The sequence below is a fragment of the Bombina bombina genome, chromosome 7 (genome assembly GCF_027579735.1).
Source record: "Bombina bombina isolate aBomBom1 chromosome 7, aBomBom1.pri, whole genome shotgun sequence".
Classification (NCBI taxonomy): Eukaryota; Metazoa; Chordata; class Amphibia; order Anura; family Bombinatoridae; genus Bombina; species Bombina bombina.
In genome coordinates this window covers 347,042,721-347,060,910 of record NC_069505.1, presented here as the reverse complement: position 1 = coordinate 347,060,910, position 18,190 = coordinate 347,042,721, and the positions used below count along the sequence as shown (strand labels likewise).

Genomic DNA, 18,190 nt, shown 5'->3' with positions numbered 1-18,190 from the left:
CTGTGGCCAATAAGCGACAGTTATAAATAGGTCTCTAGAGGTTGCAGTCAATGGCTGTAAGGAATATAACAGCGTTCTGCCCTTCTATTAATTACATGAAAAGGGGACAAAATAAATCATTAAAGTATATTGCAGAGCTTTTTTATTTATACGGTTTATCATTTTACTTTACCCTCTCAAAGTGTTTAATGTCCCTTTAAGGGGAGTAGGAAAGATACAGGTCACTTGTTAAAACCATGTGGAGTGACAGCATCTCCCTGCTGCCCTCCCCCTTTTTTCTGTTTGTTTGTAGCTTTGTTTTAGGGTTTTCATGGATGGTGGGGGGCTAGCCCTCTTTCAGTTTAATTATCTGGAGCATAGCCAATGTAGAATTTAAACTGGTCTTCCCACGGGGTGGGAGAGCATAGGATTGAGCTCTTGAGTCATGGAGTTCCTGAAAACCTGATGTTTAAAGTAGGTTAACGGGCTCAACAAGTTTTATTTTTGTGTCCCTATGTTGAAGATGTTACAACCTTGTTACCAGTAGATGGAGGCTAGCACCACCTGCTGGTGTAAGTTTAAATTATGTTTTGAGCTTATTAATTGTGAAGCTATTTATAATCACCTAGATTATGAGTTTTGCGTTCGTGTTTTAACGCTGAAAAAATGACCATTTCAGCGTTGAAACAGCAACGCAGCCATTACGAGTGTTGTTGGTATAGCTGTACCGCAAGCCTTTTAGCCTGTAACGCAACGTCAGTCCCGCACACTAGCAAAAATGACGTTTTTGCATGGGATTTCCATAGCGCTGCCATTACAAGTTTTGCGGTGAGGCTAAAAAGCTTGCGTTACACCCTATACCGACACGATCCGTTCTGCAATCTGAGACCAGTAGTTATGAGTTTTTACGCAACAAAACTGTTACACAAAAATCATAACTAAACTGTTACAAAGTACACTTACACCCATAAACTACCTATTAACCCCTAAACCGAGGACCTCCTGCATTACAAACACTGTAATGAACTTATTAACCCCTCATCTCCCACTCCCGACATCGTCGCCGCTAATAACATTTAATAACCCCTATTCTGCCGTTCCCCGATATTGTCACCACTATAATAAAGTTATTAACCCCTATTCCCCGCACCCCAACATCACCCACACTATAATAAAGATATTTACCCCTATTCCACTGCTCCCCGACATCGCCACCTCTAAATAAAGTTATTAACCCCTAAACCTCTGGCCTCCCACATCACTACCACTAAATAAACCTATAAACCCCTAAACCGAAAAAAACTAAACTATCAACCCCTAAACCTAACAACCCCCTAACATTAAATTAAAATTACAAGATCCCTATCTTAAAATAAATAAAAACTTACCTGGGAAATTTAAAAAAACCTAAGTTTAAACTATAAACTAACATTACTATTATACTAAAATTTAAATAACTATCAATTAAATAAATTAAATTACTCATTAAAAAAAAACTAACACTACTAAAAAAAAAAAAATCTACAGTTACAAAAAAATTAAAAATACTAAATTACAAAAAATAAAAAAATACTAAATTACGAAAAATAACAAACAAAATTATCCAAAATAAAAACAATTACGCTTAATCTAATAGCCCTATCAAAATAAAAAAGCCCCCCAAAATAAAAAAAACCCCTAGCCTACAATAAACTACCAATAGCCTTTTGTAGGGCATTGCCCTAAAGAAATCAGCTCTTTTCCCTGAAAAAAAAATACAAAGACCCCCCAACAGTAAAACCCACCACCCAACCAACCCCGTAAAATAAAAACCTAACTCTAAAAAAACCTAAGCTACCCATTGCCCTGAAAAGGGCATTCAGCTATTTTTCTTGCCCTTAAAAGGGCATTCAGCTCTTTTAAAAAAAGCCCAAACCCTAATATAAAAAAAACCCACCCAAAAAAGTTTAAAAAAAACCTAATACTAACCCCCGACGATCCACTTACAGTTTTTAAAGTCCGGACATCCAGGCAGCAAAGTCCTCATCCAGGCGGCGAGAAGTCTTCATCCAGGCGGCGAGGTCTTCATCCATCCCACCCAAAACAAGTGCCTTCTATCTTCATCCAGGCGGCATCTTCTATCTTCATCCCGGCGGCACGGAGCATCCTCTTCATACGGTCGCCGCCGTATACTGAATCTTCAATGAAAGGGAGCCTTTTCAAAATGGCATCCCTTGCATTCCTATTGGCTGATTTGATTTTGGAAATTAAAATCAGCCAATAGGATGAGAGCTATTGAAATCCTATTGGCTGTTCAAATCAGCCAATAGGATGAAAGCTACTGAAATTCTTTTGGCTGATTTGAATAGCCAATAAAATTTCGTAATTTAGTATTTTTTTATGTTTTGTAATTTAGTATATTTTTATGTTTTGTAATGTAGTATTTTTAATTTTTTGTAACTTTAGATTTTTTTTTTTTTTTTTAGTAGTGTTAGGTTTATTTAATGAGTAATTTAATTTATTTAAATGATAGTTATAATGTTACTTTAATTTATAATTTAAACTTAGTTTTTTTTTAAATTTCCCAGGTAAGTTTTTATTTATTTTAAGATAGGGATCTTGCAATTTTAATTTAAAGTTAGGCGGTTGTTAGGTTTAGGGGTTAATAGTTTCATTTATTTTTTTGCGATGTGGGGGGCTGTCAGTTTAGGGGTTAATAGGTTTATTTAGTGGTAATGATGTGGGAGGCCAGAAGTTTAGGGGTTAATAACTTTATTTAGTGGTGGCGATGTAGGGGAGTGGCGGAATAGGGGTTAATATCTTTATTATAGTGTGAGTGATGTTGGGGTGCTGGGAAATAGGGGTTAATAACTTTATTATAGTGGCGGTGATATCAGGAGTAGCAGATTAGGGGTTAATAGATTTATTTCGGTGGCGGCAGATTAGGGTTTAAGAAGTTTATGTAGGTGTCGGCGATGTTGGGGCAGCAGATTAGGGGTGTTTAGACGTGGGGTTTATGTTAGGGTGTTAGGTTTAAACTTAATTTTTACCCCATAGACATCAATGGGGTTGCGTTACGGAGCTTTTCATTCCACGATCGCAGGTGTTAGTTTTTTTTCTAACACTTTGTCCCCATTGATGTCTATGGGGAAAACGTGCACGATCACGTCAAAGCAGCGCTTGGATTTTGTGCGTTATGGAGCTCATCGCAACCATATCGCATGCACAAGGCGGCTTTTCCAAAACTCATAATGGCAGTGCGTTTGTTTCTCACCCTCTATAGCGCAAAACTTGTAATCTATGTGATTGTTATTTATATGTTTATATTTTATTGTGTTTTTTTATAAACAAGCTAATACCAATTTAATACCAAAAAAGGTGTTGTGTTTTTATTTGTGGGGTGTTGGTTGAAAAAAGGGAGTGTTTGTGTGATGTGTTTGATAGAGGGACATATATTTTTGACAACTCAAAGGGTCAGGAGAAACCCATTCTAATATACAAACAAGATAAAAACATTAAAGGGACACTAAACCCGATTTTTTTTATTTCATGATTCAGATAGAGCATGCAATTTTAAGCAAATTTCTAATTTACTCCTATTATACATTTCTTTGTTCTCTTTCTATCTTTATAAGCAGGAATTTAAACTAAGGAACTGGGCCATTTTTGGTTCAGTACCCTGGATAGAGCTTGCTGATAAGTGGCTACATTTAGCCACCAATCAGCAAGCGCAACCCTGGTGCTGACCTAAAAATGGGCTGGCTTCTAAGCCTACATTCTTGCTTTTCAAATAAAGATAGCAAGTGAACAAAGAAAATGTGTTAATAGGAGTAAATTAGAAAGTTGTTTAAAATTGCATGCTCTATCGGAATCATGAAAGAAAACATTTAGGTTTAGTATCCCTTTAAGGCCCCTACTGTCCGGGTTATGATGTATTTTAATTTTCCAATGGTCCATTCCTATCTGCTCCTCATTCCATGTTGTCCTCCCACTGAACGGCTGCTATATGTGTGCACTGGCACTCTTACAGGCCTGCTGTCAGGGTTTTTTCCCTGTTGTGTTTGCCATGTGCTGCTGGCAGCCATTTTACTCACCTCTCTTCCTGACTATGGTGCATTGTGGGGGATGCTGCTCAATTCCTGCACTTCCTTTTATGGCCAGACTGCTGTGCATCATCCATGTGAGACAGGATGCAGTCTCAGAATTGTGAAGTCATCACTTATTATTTAAAGGGCCTCTGTTCAGTATGCTTTGCCTTTGAGTTGTCTCAGACCTGTTTGTGAGAGTTCCTGTGTATTACCTGGCTGCCTGACGTACTTCCTGGTTCCTGATCCCTGGCTTGTTCCTGACTCTGCTGTTTTCCTTGTTCCTGATTCCGGATCGTCTGACTATTCGCTTTGGCTCCTGACTCGGCTCGTCTGACTACCAGCTCTGGTTTTGATTCCTGGCTTGTTATTTGACTTGTGGACTTTTTATTATTTTTTGCTATTAATAAAGGTGTGATTATTTTTGCACATCTCAGTCTGATTCCTGGCACCCTGACATTACGCAAAGGCCATGAATCCTGATGGTGCTAATAATCCACCTTTACCTGCCATCATTTCCATGATGGATGTACAGGATCACCGCTTGGATCAATTTGCACTAGCCCTGCAAACCCAGCTGACTCGCACTGCACATTTGGACCAAAGTGTCCCGCAAGTTATGGCTGCTCCTGTTTCCGCTGCTGCACCTATGCCTACCAGGAGCATGTCCGGTTCTGCACCTCTACCTCAGCGATATGGAGGCAATCCTATTCAGTGCAGAGGGTTTTTGAACCAGGTGGGCTTTTACTTTGAGATGTTACCTCAGGTGGGATTTCTCATCTCGTTACTCTCTGACACAGCTCTTGCCTGGGATAATCCCTTGTGGGAGACTAATAAACCTGTGATTTAAAATTACCCTGAATTTGTGGCCTCCTTTCGAAGGGTATTTGATGTTCTGGCTCGTTCCTCCTCTGCTGCTAAACGACATGTCCATTCAGCAAGGTACAAGATCTGTTGCTCAGTATGCTATTGAGTTCCATACGCTTGCCGCAGAGGTAGGTTGGAACAATGAAGCCCTTGTTGCCGCTTTCATGGGCTCTCTGATGCGATTAAAGACGAAGTTGCTGCCAGAGATTTACCAGAGGATCTCAAGGCATTGGTGTCTTTTTTGATCCTAATTGACATCAGACTCAGAGAGAGGCCCTCTTTAAAGGAGCGCTTGCGGAAGCCTCCTGTTCCGTTGTCTCCTACGTGTTTGTTCCCACCCATGCCTCTCTCTCCTCCCATGCCTCCTGGTCCCGAGTCACCAGGTACTGCTGAGCCGATGCAGCTGGGATTCACGCACCTCTCCGCGGCGGACAGGGCTTTTAGGAGGAGGGAGGGGCTCTGCCTCTATTGTGGGTTACAGGGCCACCTTTTGAAGTCTTGTCCTACACGGTCGGGAAACGCTCACACCTAAGGTCCTGTTGGGGGCAGACCTTGGGTGGTTTAGCCTCGTCCCCGGAACCACTTAAGGAGAAACCTTTGGTCACGGTTGTCCTTTCCTGGGTGGACCCCTCCATAGTCACCCAGGTTCTTGTTGACTCCGGTGCTGCAGGCTATTTAATTGACAGTGCTTTTGTATCAAAGCACTCCATTCCTGTTTTGCCTCGGTCCGTTCCGCTCGCTATTGAGGCCATTGATGGCAGGCCCCTTCAGCCCGCACTTGTTACTCACGAAACTGCTCCGTTGTCCATGGCTGTTGGGGCTCTCCATTTTGAAACCCTCCAGTTCCAGGTGATAAACTCTCCGCATTTTCCGGTTGTTCTGGGTTATCCCTGGCTCCAAAAGCACAATCCCAGTCTCGACTGGCGCAGGTCCGAAATTTTGTCGTGGTCCCCGCAATGTATTTCCACTTGTCTTCGGAAACCAGTTAAAGTCTTGTGCACTTCTTCGGTTTCTCAATTGCCAGAGGAGTACTGAGAGTCCCTAGACGTGTTTGACAAGGTGCGTGCCGGTACATTGCCTCCTCACCGGTCTTACAATTGTGCCATAGACCTGCAACCCGGAGCCATTCCTCCTCGGGGCCGGGTGTATCCTCTGTCTGTTGCAGAGAATTGTGCTATGGAGGAGTATGTTGCCGATACTCTGTCGCGGGGGATCATCCGCAAATCCTGCTCTCCTGCAGGGGCTGGCTTCTTCTTTGTGATGAAAAAGGGTGGCGAGTTAAGACCATGTATCAATTATAGGGGTCTTAATCGTCTTACCATTAAGAATGCTTACCCTATTCCGCTTATTACGGAACTCTTTGACCACCTCAAGGGAGCTACGGTCTTTTCTAAACTGGATTTGAGAGGAGCGTACAATCTCGTTAAGATTAAGGAGGGCCACGAAGGGAAAACAGCATTTAACACCAGGAGCGGGCATTATGAATATCTTGTAATGCCCTTTGGCCTATGTAATGCTCCTGCTGTTTTTCAGGAATTTATTAATGATGTCCTACGAGATATGTTGCAACAGTGTGTTGTGGTGTACTTAGATGACATCCTTATACACTCACCCACACTTGAGGCTCATCGTTCTGATGTTACACGGGTACATCAGAGACTACGTGAGAACGGCCTGTTTTGTAAACTCGAGAAATGTGAGTTCCATCAGACTCAAGTAACCTTCCTAGGTTATGTTATCTCCATTGCAGGGTCCTCCATGGATCCTGACAAGTTATCTGCAGTTCTGCAGTGGCCTTGCCCAGTTGGTCTTAGGTCTATTCAACGTTTTTTGGGGTTCGCCAATTACTATAGAAAGTTTATTAAAAACGTTTCTTCCTTGGTCAAACGTGACATGACCCGTAAACAGAATGATCCACTCCATTGGTCACCTACTGCCATTAAGGCCTTTGATAGTCTTAAGACTGCCTTTGCTGCCGCTCCAGTTCTGGCTCATCCTAACCCTGTCCGGCCTTTCGTTCTTGAGGTCGATGCGTCTGAGACTGGAGTAGGTGCCCTCTTGTCTCAACGTCCTATGCCCAAGGTTCCTTGCATCCGTGTGGTTTCTTCTCTAAGAAATTGTCTCCGGCGGAGTGCAATTATGAAATTGGCGACAGGGAATTACTGGCCATAATTTTGGCACTTAAGGAATGGAGGCATCTTCTCGAGGGTACTAGCGTGCCAGTGTTCATTCTTACTGACCACAAGAATTTAACTTATCTATCTGAAGCAAAACGTTTGTCGCCCCGACAGGCCAGATGAGCGCTATTTTTGTCTTGGTTTAATTATGTGGTCTTCTACCTGCCTGGTAGTAAGAATGTTAGGGCTGATGCCCTCTCTCGACAATTTTTGCCTCTGTCCAAGGAGGAGTCTGTACCTACTCCTGTTATACCTCCTGACCATATTTTGGCTACCATACGTACTAATTTGACTTCTCCCTTGGGGGAGGAGATCCTGGCTGCACAAACCAATGCACCTCCTGAGAAACCTAGTGGTAAGTGTTTTGTTCCTGAGAATCTTCGAACTAAACTTTTGCACACTTACCACTATCCTAAAGCCGCAGGTCACCCAGGCAAGAACCAAATGATTTGGTCTGTCACTCGACAATTCTGGTGGCCAGGTCTTCGTTCTTATGTTGCTGCGTATGTTGCCTCCTGCTCAATTTGTGGACAGAATAAGACTCCTCGACGTCTTCCTGTGGGTCTTCTTCAACCTATTGCTAATGGTGAGCGTCCTTGGACACATCTTTCCATGGACTTCATTGTCAAGCTCCCTGTTTCCAATGGCAATACTGTTATCCTTATGGTGGTTGACCGTTTTTCTAAAATGTCACATTGCATTCCCTTGATGAAGCTGCCTACCGCTCAGGAGCTTGCTTCAATTTTTGCCCAGGAGGTCTTCCGTTTACATGGGTTACCCAAGGAGATAGTGTCGGACCGGGGTAGCCAGTTTGTCTCCAGATTTTGGCGTTCCTTTTGTGCTCAAATGGGGATCCAGCTTTCCTTCTCCTTGGCATATCACCCTCAATCCAATTGGGCTGCGGAACGGTCTAATCAAGCTCTGGAACAGTTCCTCCGTTGTTATGTCTCAGATCACCACAATAATTGGTCTGAACTGTTACCTTGGGCAAAAATTGAAGCAAGCTCCTGAGCGGTAGGCAGCTTCATCAAGGGAATGCAATGTGACATTTTAGAAAAACGGTCAACCACCATAAGGATAACAGTATTGCCATTGGAAACAATTTGCTCGTAATAGTGCTATCAATGCTTCCTCCAAGTTATCCCTGTTCATGGCAAATAATGGGTTTCAACCATCCTTGTTGCCCGATTCATTCATGTCTCAGGGTATTACGGCTTTGGAGGAGCATCTCCGGCAACTCCGTTCCACGTGGGTGCAGATTCACGATTGCCTTCATCGTTCTATGCATCGCCAAAAGTTCCAGGCTGATCGTAGGCGTCTGCCCGCACCTTCCTACAAGGTTGGTGAGAGAGTTTGGCTGTCCTCCCGCAACTTGAACCTTCGTGTGCCTTCCAATAAATTGGTTCCCGGTATGTTGGTCCTTTTCGAATACTCCGACGGGTTAATCCTGTGGCCTACGCTCTTGACCTTCCTCCTGCTATGCACATCGCCAATGTTTTTCATGTCTCCCTCTTGAAACCATTGGTTTGTAATCGGTTTACCACTGTGTTGCCTCGTCCCCGTCCTATCTTTGTTGACAACCATGAGGAGTATGAGGTCAGCAGCATTATTGACTCTCGTATGTCCAGGGGCCGTGTACAGTATTTGGTTCACTGAAGAGGCTACGGTCCGAAGGAGCGTTCATGGGTTCCCTCCTCTGATGTTCATGCTCCCGCCCTCCTCCATGCCTTCCATGCCGTTTCCCCAATAAGCCTTTTGTCCTCCCGCGGGGAGGGGTCGTTGAGGGGAGGGTACTGTCAGGGTTTTTTCCCTGTTGTGTTTGCCATCTGCTGCTGGCAGCCATTTTACTCACCTCTCTTCCTGACTATGGTGCATTGTGGGGGATGCTGCACAATTCCTGCACTTCCTTTTATGGCCAGACTGCTGTGTATCATCCATGTGAGACAGGATGCAGTCTCAGAATTGTGATGTCATCACTTATTATTTAAAGGGCCTCTGTTCAGTATGCTTTGCCTTTGCGTTGTCTCAGACCTGTTTGTGAGAGTTCCTGTGTATTACCTGGCTGCCTGACGTCCTTCCTGGTTCCTGATCCCTGGCTTGTTCCTGACTCTTTTTTATTTTTTGCTATTAATAAAGGTGTGATTATTTTTGCACTTCTCGTCTCAGTCTGATTTCTTGCACCCTTACACCTACCCGGTATTTCTTATGTGTGGAGCGGCGGGCCAGACATATTTCGCATTGGGGGCATTTCAGGTTGTGGCTCACCAGAAGGGCTACCAAGGCCCCGTATTGGGCTGTGGCCCAGCTGTTGAGAAATCAGGGTCTAGATGTTCATGAAACTGTCATTTTTTCCTAAGATATGGAGAGTCCACGACGTCATTCAATTACTAGTGGGAATATCACTGCTGGCCAGGAGGAGGAGGCAAAGAGCACCACAGCAAAGCTGTTAAGTGTCACTCCCCTACCCATAATCCCCAGTCATTCTCTTTTCATTCTTCTTTCATGAATGTTTTGACATAAACAGGACAGTAAATTTACCACATATGTAGAATTACACATACAGTGCTTGATTACCAGTAGAGTGGCTCGTTATTGCTACTGCGAGATTAATTTTCTAAATGTACCATAATTGGACCCAAAATAAAGTGTGAGGTTCATGTTCTAAAACATAAAATAAAAATGATAGCATCTTTATTTTTTTTATTTTTTTAAACAGCATGAAGCATTTTTTAAAGGTAAAAAGTGGCAAGTTGTGGGGTGTTAGAAAAAAAACGGCACTGAAAAGTGTCTTTACATTGTGGTCTATGGGGAACTGTGATATTCCTATACTATAAATATATATATATGTATTTGCTTATATACATATCTATGTATGTGTTAATATGTGTATATATAAATATTATGTTCATATACATATATATTTAAATTTCCTGTCCATTGCTGAGCGACTTACCTCCTTCGCTGCGCTAGGTTCTCATGCCGTGTCTCATCCTGTGAAGACTATTTACTGACTTGAGAATGTTCTCTTCTTTGACTTATAAACAGTACTTTTTTATATAATAATTGAGTAATAAGAGGTAATCTTGATTTTTTCCCCTCTTTAATAAGCATACCATATCATATGAGTGTGTGTACACTTTTATTATCAAATCTTTCTTTTGTATCCTCTGCCATATTTCCCAACATTTGTGGCTATGTATTAGGAACTCAGAAGGCTAAAAGGAGCCGTTGGCATTTTGTGGGTGTGTCTCTGCAGTTAATTGCTGTGGCTGAGAGAAATTCTACAAATAGGGACATATGGCTATCTCAGAGAGACTGTGGGACAGTGTTTAAAATTAGGGACTGTCCCTCTCAAATAGGAATTGTTGGGAGGTCTGAATCCTGAAAGTTTAAATATGGCTTCCATGTCCCTTTAAAGGGATATGAAAACCATTTTTTTTTCTTTCATGATTCAGATAGAGCATGCAGTTTTAAGCAGCTTTCTAATTTACTCCTATTATCAATTTTTTTCATGCTCTTGGTATCTTTATTTGAAAAGCAGGAATGTAAGCTTAGGAGCCAGCACATTTTTGGTTCACCATTATACTACCTAACACTAAACTACATAACCCATAAAATAAAAAACCCACCCAAAAAAAAAAAAGCCTAACACTAAAATAAATTGCAATAGCCCTTAAAAGGGCCTTTTTAGATTGTTATTTTGGGGGGTGGGGGTTACTTGTACTGTAGTGGGGGTTTTTGTAACTGTTTTTATTTGCAAAAGAGCTCATAACTTTAGGGAAATGCCCTACAAAAGGGGTATTGTAATCTATTTTAGTGTTAGGGTTTAGGGTTATTTTAGTTTTACATATTTTTTTATTTTATGAGCCATCTAGTTTAGTGTTAGGTATAATGCTATGTTTTTTATTTTGGATACTGTAGTTTAATATTTTTTTAAACTTAGTAGTAACCCTACTAAGTTACAAAACCATTTAGAGGGGGTGAGGGGTTAGGTTAGAGGTTAGGTGTTAGTGTAATTCTACTCTGCATTGGGAGGTGGCAGTTTAGGCCTTGATCTCCTTACCACCCCCATACATGTATGGGGGTTGATTAGGTGATTATTGATGGTTACCATTTATTAGGCCTTCAACCTCCCCTCATGCTTGTATGGGAGTTGATTAGGTGATTAGTTTAGGGCAGATTACATGTTAATAGTGCATTTATCTAAATGTTTTAAAATATTATGCATTCTTATGTTTGATGCATATTCTTTTAGCTATTGTATATAAATTAATCTGTATATTTTTTTCTTGTGTTTTTTATTTTAAACATAAATATATATTTTAAAATGTATATTAATGTTACAAAAGGCATTAGCATTACAATTGTTTTGTTACATAACAGGCATGCAGTTATGTAATACTATAATTATAATGCAACTGTCTTTTATAACATAAATATCTATTTTAAATATATATTTATATTTACAATAATAAATGCATCAAGCAAGAATATCTATATTTTAATTTATATATCCAATACTTAAAGTAAAGGTAAACTTTAGGGTGTTTGAAAATCCCAAATCATTGAACTATAGTATTATAATGCCATCGCTAAGTTTATTTCACTGTCCAGGCTACACTTTGGATGATATCTAATTTTTCTTTTTCTTACCGTTTCCTTGCCAACTCCTCCCAGCAGCTACTTCCGTGTTTCTCTGTTTCATTCTAGAGAGCGGTCCCACCCGCTCTCTAAGTTGGCTGAAAGCGCGTGCATGAATAAAATTTCATCTGCGCATGCGCAACAATATATTATTATAAAGAAATAGTTCAATCATTAAAAATGACATTAACTAATTAAAATAATATTCAAGATATTACACTCACTAGGACCACGATCAATGTTTAGTCTGATGTTCTCTGCAGAATTGGAAGAAAAGTCACACAGAGCATGCACGTCTCATGAACGAGCACGGTGAGGAAGTAAGATGAGTCAAGTTTAACTCAAGCGCTCAGGACTCTAGTGACGTATCAATGGATGGGTTGACACCCCCCTGGGGGAAAACGATCATTGGAGGACAATATATATGTCAAGTGTCAATCAAGTATTCCAAAATGGCGGGCGGAGGAAAAATTATTGTTGTTGTCTAATTATAAGGTACTAATCTAACTTATGTAAAGACATATTTTAAAAACGATGAATGAAACTTATACTAATTTTATATAATCTTGAAGATGGCATTAATGAGTAGGGTTAACTTTACCTTACCTTTAAACTAATATGGCTTATATATGACCATGCATTTTATTTTAAAGATTGTAGATATAATGCAGTCAGGCCTTGCATTGATATTCAGTATTTAAACTGTTATGCATTTATATTGCATAATTCTTTAAGTATTGCATATACATTAAAATGTATTTATGTTTGCTTATTGTGTTTATTAGTGATAGCATAGATATATATGTTAATATACATTTATGTTATAGAAGTCAGTAGCATTAAATTCTATTTTACATAACAGCCATGAAGTTATGTAGAACTATGTTAATTATACTGTCTTTAATTAGAAATAATAAACACAACAAGCAACATCACCTGAGATAGTTAGTGTAGGTGTAATTAAACTTTGGTCCCCACAGCAATGTTTTAAGTGTGCCTACACGAAAACTAATTTTAGTTTCAGTAAGCCCCCCGCCCCCCAATAGGCCACCTCCTGCCACAGCAAAATGCTGAAGATCGGCAATGTGTGTAGTAGTGAAGTCACGCTCCCATTGACTTCTAAGGGAGAAACATCCCGCTCGCTGGCATTGCTCGGACATGCACCTTTTCTTAGAATATCTCGACAGACCATTGGACTGTGCGACCTACAAGGTCAACGAAGCAGTTTCTCAAAGGTCTTTGAGTGCTTAGAATATCAGGGCCCAAGTGACAAACACTTTGTAGAAGATGTTCAGCATAGTCTCATCTCAACAGGAACAGTCCAGGTTCAACACTGTGATGATACCCAAAGTAATACTGAAACAAACTTTCAGGCTACAGCTCTCTCTGCATGTATGATCTCAGAGAGACAGTTGTGGCTTGCCCACAGCTCTTTGTACCCTTCCACAGAATCACAGAACTAAGTTTTTTATTACAAGACTGTAAACAATATATTAACAAGCAGTGGCTTAACGTTGCTACTTTCCTGCCAGTTTTTAAAAAACAGTATATTAATTAGTCATAATAAAGTTAGTTTCTCATAGCACTAATCAATACTGAAAGCCTATATTGTTTATGTTGTGAGCGGAGCACGAACCTAAACAAAGCCTTATTTCCAAGGCCTCTGGCCTGCATTCATATGCAAAAAGCAAAGTTTCAGTATGAACTGCTAATACATTGTTTGATTAATTATTTGTGCATGGAATCATGGAAAGTTTCCAATCGCTTATAACGGTTTATAGAAAATCTATATAAACAAGACTTTGCCTTGGGGCCCAGTGAGTTCTAGTTATGCCTCTGTTAAACTGTTTACAAATAGTTACTCTATCTTTATATTGTCATCTGCAATATTTGGTTTTGCCTGGTGTTTCCTCACCTATACATAACATTTCAATAGCTAAGTACTGGTTTTATAAAATCTAAGTAAACAAGGAGATTTAGAAGAAATGGGGTGTGGGTTAGAGAGGTACTAAAATGTTAATTGTTTTCTTTAAAGGGATATGAAACTCAAAAAAAAAAAAATTGTGATTCAAACAGAGCATAACATTTACTTATTATATTATCAAATTTGCTTTGTTCCCATGATATTTTCTGTTGAAGAGATACCTAGGTAAGCGTCTACATGGCAGTAAATAGTGTTGTCATCTAGTGCGCTTGAAAATACAAAGCATTCTTGCAAAACTGCTTCCATATAGTGCTACAGTGATGGAAATCCGAAGCATATGGTCATGCTTTTCAACAAAAGATACCAAGAGAATGAAGAAAAAATGGTAATAGAAGTAAATTAGAAAGTTGTTTAGAATTACATTCTCTATCTGAATCATGAAAGAAAAATGTAGGGTTTCATATCCCTTTAAAGGGACACTCAAGTAGTCAAAATTAAACTTTTCATGATTGAGATAGAGCATGCAATTTGAAAACAGCTTTCCAATTTACTTCCATTAACAACATGTGCACAGTCTTTTTACATTTACACTTTTTTAGTCACCAGCTCCTGCTAACTACCTGCAAGAATCCTCAGAATATAGGTATATGCCTGTGATGTCTGTCACATTGTACAGGAGGAGTGGAAATAGACATAACGTTGAAATTTGTCAGAAACAAATCTACTACTCATTTGAAGTTCAGACTAAGTGCTATTGCATTGTCTTTTTATCATGCATTTGTTGATTATGCAAATCTACTGTATTTACTGGTTGTCTTTGAGTGTACAGCAAGATATATATATATATAAATAAATAATGAGGTCTGCTATCCCTGAAAAGCCAGCCCATTTGAATGGGTTGTAGTTTCAATACATAAAGGGGAAACCAAACCAATTTTACAGTACATGTTACTGTCTCTTTAAGAGAACTCTTCATACCCAGTGATCTCTCTCTATGAAACAGATTAAATATGCACGCTGAAGTTAGTTTATATAAATGAATAAACTGCAAAACAATAAAGAGCCATGTGTGAACTGGATATGGGGGGATTTCTTTCTTAAAGGGACATAAAAAAAAAATGATTTCATGATTCAGATAGATTATACATTTTTAAACAACTTTCCAATTTACTTATGTTGTCAATTTTGCTTCATTCTCTTGGTATATTTTATTGAAGAAGTAGCAATGAACTCCTGGGAGTTAATTGTTTGCTCTATCAGAATCATGAAAGAAAAATGTTGGGTTTCATTTCCCTTTAAGGGACACTAGAGATAAAGGGTGAGTGTAGTACTGTAAGATTGGTCTGGGATAGCAGACTCAATTATATTTATATATATATATATATATATATATATATATATATATATATATATATATATATATATATATATATATATATATATATATATATATATATATACTATATATATATATATATATATATATATATATATATGTATCACTCAATAGGAACTAGGTGAGCGGTATAAATTTCAAAAATACATAAAGGGTTTTTGACAGAGGATAGGAATAGTATGCATGTTAATAGCTCATACTAATGGGAAGAACGCAGATAAACGATAATCGTTAATATTTTAGTTATGTAGAATTTGAAGGCTTTATATCGGAGGTACATATCTCCATATGAGATTCCTTTATGAATATTGGACATATTGACACAATATCTTCAACATAAGGTAACACTACACATATATATATAGCACAATATGTCAGCTGGCGTGCCTAATAATTAGATTTGTTTATCCTCTTTTATCAATATATACACCATCTTTAAACACTCACATTGTAGCCAAACATCATGCCTGTTTTAACACACTTTGGTGTATTCAGAAACATAGTTACTGTTAGTCTGTCCCTGTAAAGGATTACACTCCAGCATTGTTTAAGTTGTCATGGCAACAAGCGGCTGTCACATTTATTATCACTATTCAATGTATTAGCACAATCGTTTGCACGCTAAGAGTTTGCTTTATGCGTTTAGATAATATGCCACAATGGTTTTATAATTATGGCATTTACATAGAGAAAGCCGATTATTTACGGCTATAGAATTTTGACAACCGGAAGTAGTTTGGCGCACTACTTCCGCCACTTAGCACATTTGGAACGCATTATGCGTTCCAACACCGGTAATTTTGGCGCCAGCACAGGTAGTGGTTTGAAATGATTTTGAGTGAGTATGTCACTATTTAAGAGTTTGTTTGTTTTCACTTTATTTATGCTGATGAAGGAGGCAAGACCTCCGAAAACGTTACAGAAATAAAAGTAACCTGTTAATGAAAGTCCTGAGAGTGCATTTTCTTTTGGCTGCATATCTTCTACAAATTTGCACCCAGGCATTTTTTCTTTGTGGGCAAGTTCTGGTGTTTTGGATACCTATATATATATACATATATATATACATACTATATATATATATATATATATATATATATATATATATATATATATATATATATATATATTATATATAATTCCCCTACACAGTATCTAAACTAAAATATGACATCAAAAATCTATAATCGTGCAAAAAAAAGTAATATAATTTTACCCTAACATGCATTTATTGTTTATGTTGGAACGTGCAATTTAATAAACTTTATGTAAAAGTTTTGACTTTACATTACATTAGTTTTGTATAAAAGTTTATAGACTGCCGTAAAGTAAAGACACAATACAACAGAATCCCATTCGCCTTTTACAACAGCACACGTAACGTGACGTCTACGCCCTCCTCCATGCCTTTCCTTCAAACTGTAGCGGGTCAAGGCGCCAATAGAAGCGCGGCGTAGGCATTAACCCATTCGGTGCCGGTAATTAGTGCTATACCACAATAGCTAATGGTGTATAAAGCTGATACAGGATGCAATGGGTTAAACAAGTAAACGGCGGTAGATTTGGATCCAGGTTAAGGACTGGGGATTCTGAGTGAGCTGACTCTGGTTACTAAGGAAGCCTAAATAGCGGCAACATATAATTCACTTACTGCCTCACTGATAAAATTATACGCTCACCATGGCAGGCCAGCCGGTAAGTGCCTTTATTTATATACATAGTACTTATTAACTAGATATATCGGTCATCACTCTGTGCATTCGATTATTTTCCTTTTAACGAACACAAATGATCCTTTCATTATAATCCTTTCTACCGTCGTGTTGTGTGAATAATACTATTATTGTTGTTATACATTATGATGGGGTACTTATTTTACAAAAACATTTATATATATATATACACACACACACACAGTCTTTGAACTTGTATGTGGGAAAAAAATAATTTATTTGGTAACTTTTCAGGGAGCTATCTTCTACCCTTCATCAGTCAATATGAATATATATATATATATATATATATATATATATATATATATATATATATATATATAATTATGGGACAGGAAAGTCAAAATTGAAATGTACATGAATGCATTTCAATTTTAAAAAGCTTTTTTTTTTTTGCACTATACTTACTTTAGCAAAAATCCTAGTAAAAGTTATGACTGTTACAGTGGCATACGTACATATGCAACTCCAGATTAGAGCATCATGATTCAAACACCATGCCCTGGATTTCAGAGATGCCTGCACCACATTGCTTTTGCCCTCTCTGCCACCCAAGGGGTTAACGACTTGCAGCAACAAAGTATTGTTGCCCGTGACATTACATTGGCTTGCAACATTGTTAGGATGAGCATTGCAGGTACGGTGTTCTTGATGACTGCAACCACTGTACCTCCAAATGTAGTTAATATTTGGTCATCTAGTAGTGCATCAAAATATAAAGAGTAATGTGTGTGTGAATTTGCATTTGAACACAACACTATAAAAAAAAAAAAAAATGTTTGGGAGTCACTTTTTGATGTAGCCGCAGCAGCAGCAGCAATACTCTATAAACCATTGCCTTACTTAAACTGGCCAAAGCAATTTTTTTGAAAGATACTTGCTTTTTATCTGAGTTGCTTAAAGTGATGGTAAACTTTAAATTATCAAATGCCATAAATATAATATTTGCCATTAAAAAGTATATGTGTACCTTTTTTTTAATTTTTTTTATTTTTAATCCATCCGTGAAAAGGTTAAATTAGCTCATATAATAAAGCTTCTATTACAATGTTATGCCGGCCCACATGGATGTTTTTTAAGACAAATCCAGTGAACATCCAATCAACGTCTGTCATTTGACAATCTTGAAGTCCAGCCCCTTTAAGGTCCTTAGGAAACTAGATGCTAGCGGCAAACCCAATGCATTATCCGATTGGTTGTGCATCAGGTGACCTCACAGAGACACGAGCTAATCAGATCAGGCGTTTGGTCCGTTCGGGATGAGCGCTAATGCCCCTTACACCAGTACACATACATGTAACATATATGTGAGGCATTATACACCACAAATACGTTACACTATATACGATGGGTACTGTAATTCCCCCCTATTCACTGTCTATCTTTCAAGGGGTGCCCCTCTAACCCCC

The 18,190-nt window shown here is 38.8% G+C and overlaps 1 protein-coding gene across 1 annotated transcript in view; it reads left to right on the top strand.

Annotated features, from left to right (window-relative positions):
* The first annotated feature begins 16,513 nt into the window (after nucleotides 1–16,513).
* The window catches only part of POC1A (POC1 centriolar protein A), a 122,649-nt gene continuing 120,972 nt past the window's right edge, over nucleotides 16,514–18,190 (top strand). The window contains exon 1 of the mRNA XM_053721018.1: nucleotides 16,514–16,743. Coding sequence (XP_053576993.1) covers nucleotides 16,729–16,743 — 15 coding nt within the window. The 5' untranslated portion in view covers nucleotides 16,514–16,728. The remainder of the gene's footprint in view (nucleotides 16,744–18,190) is intronic.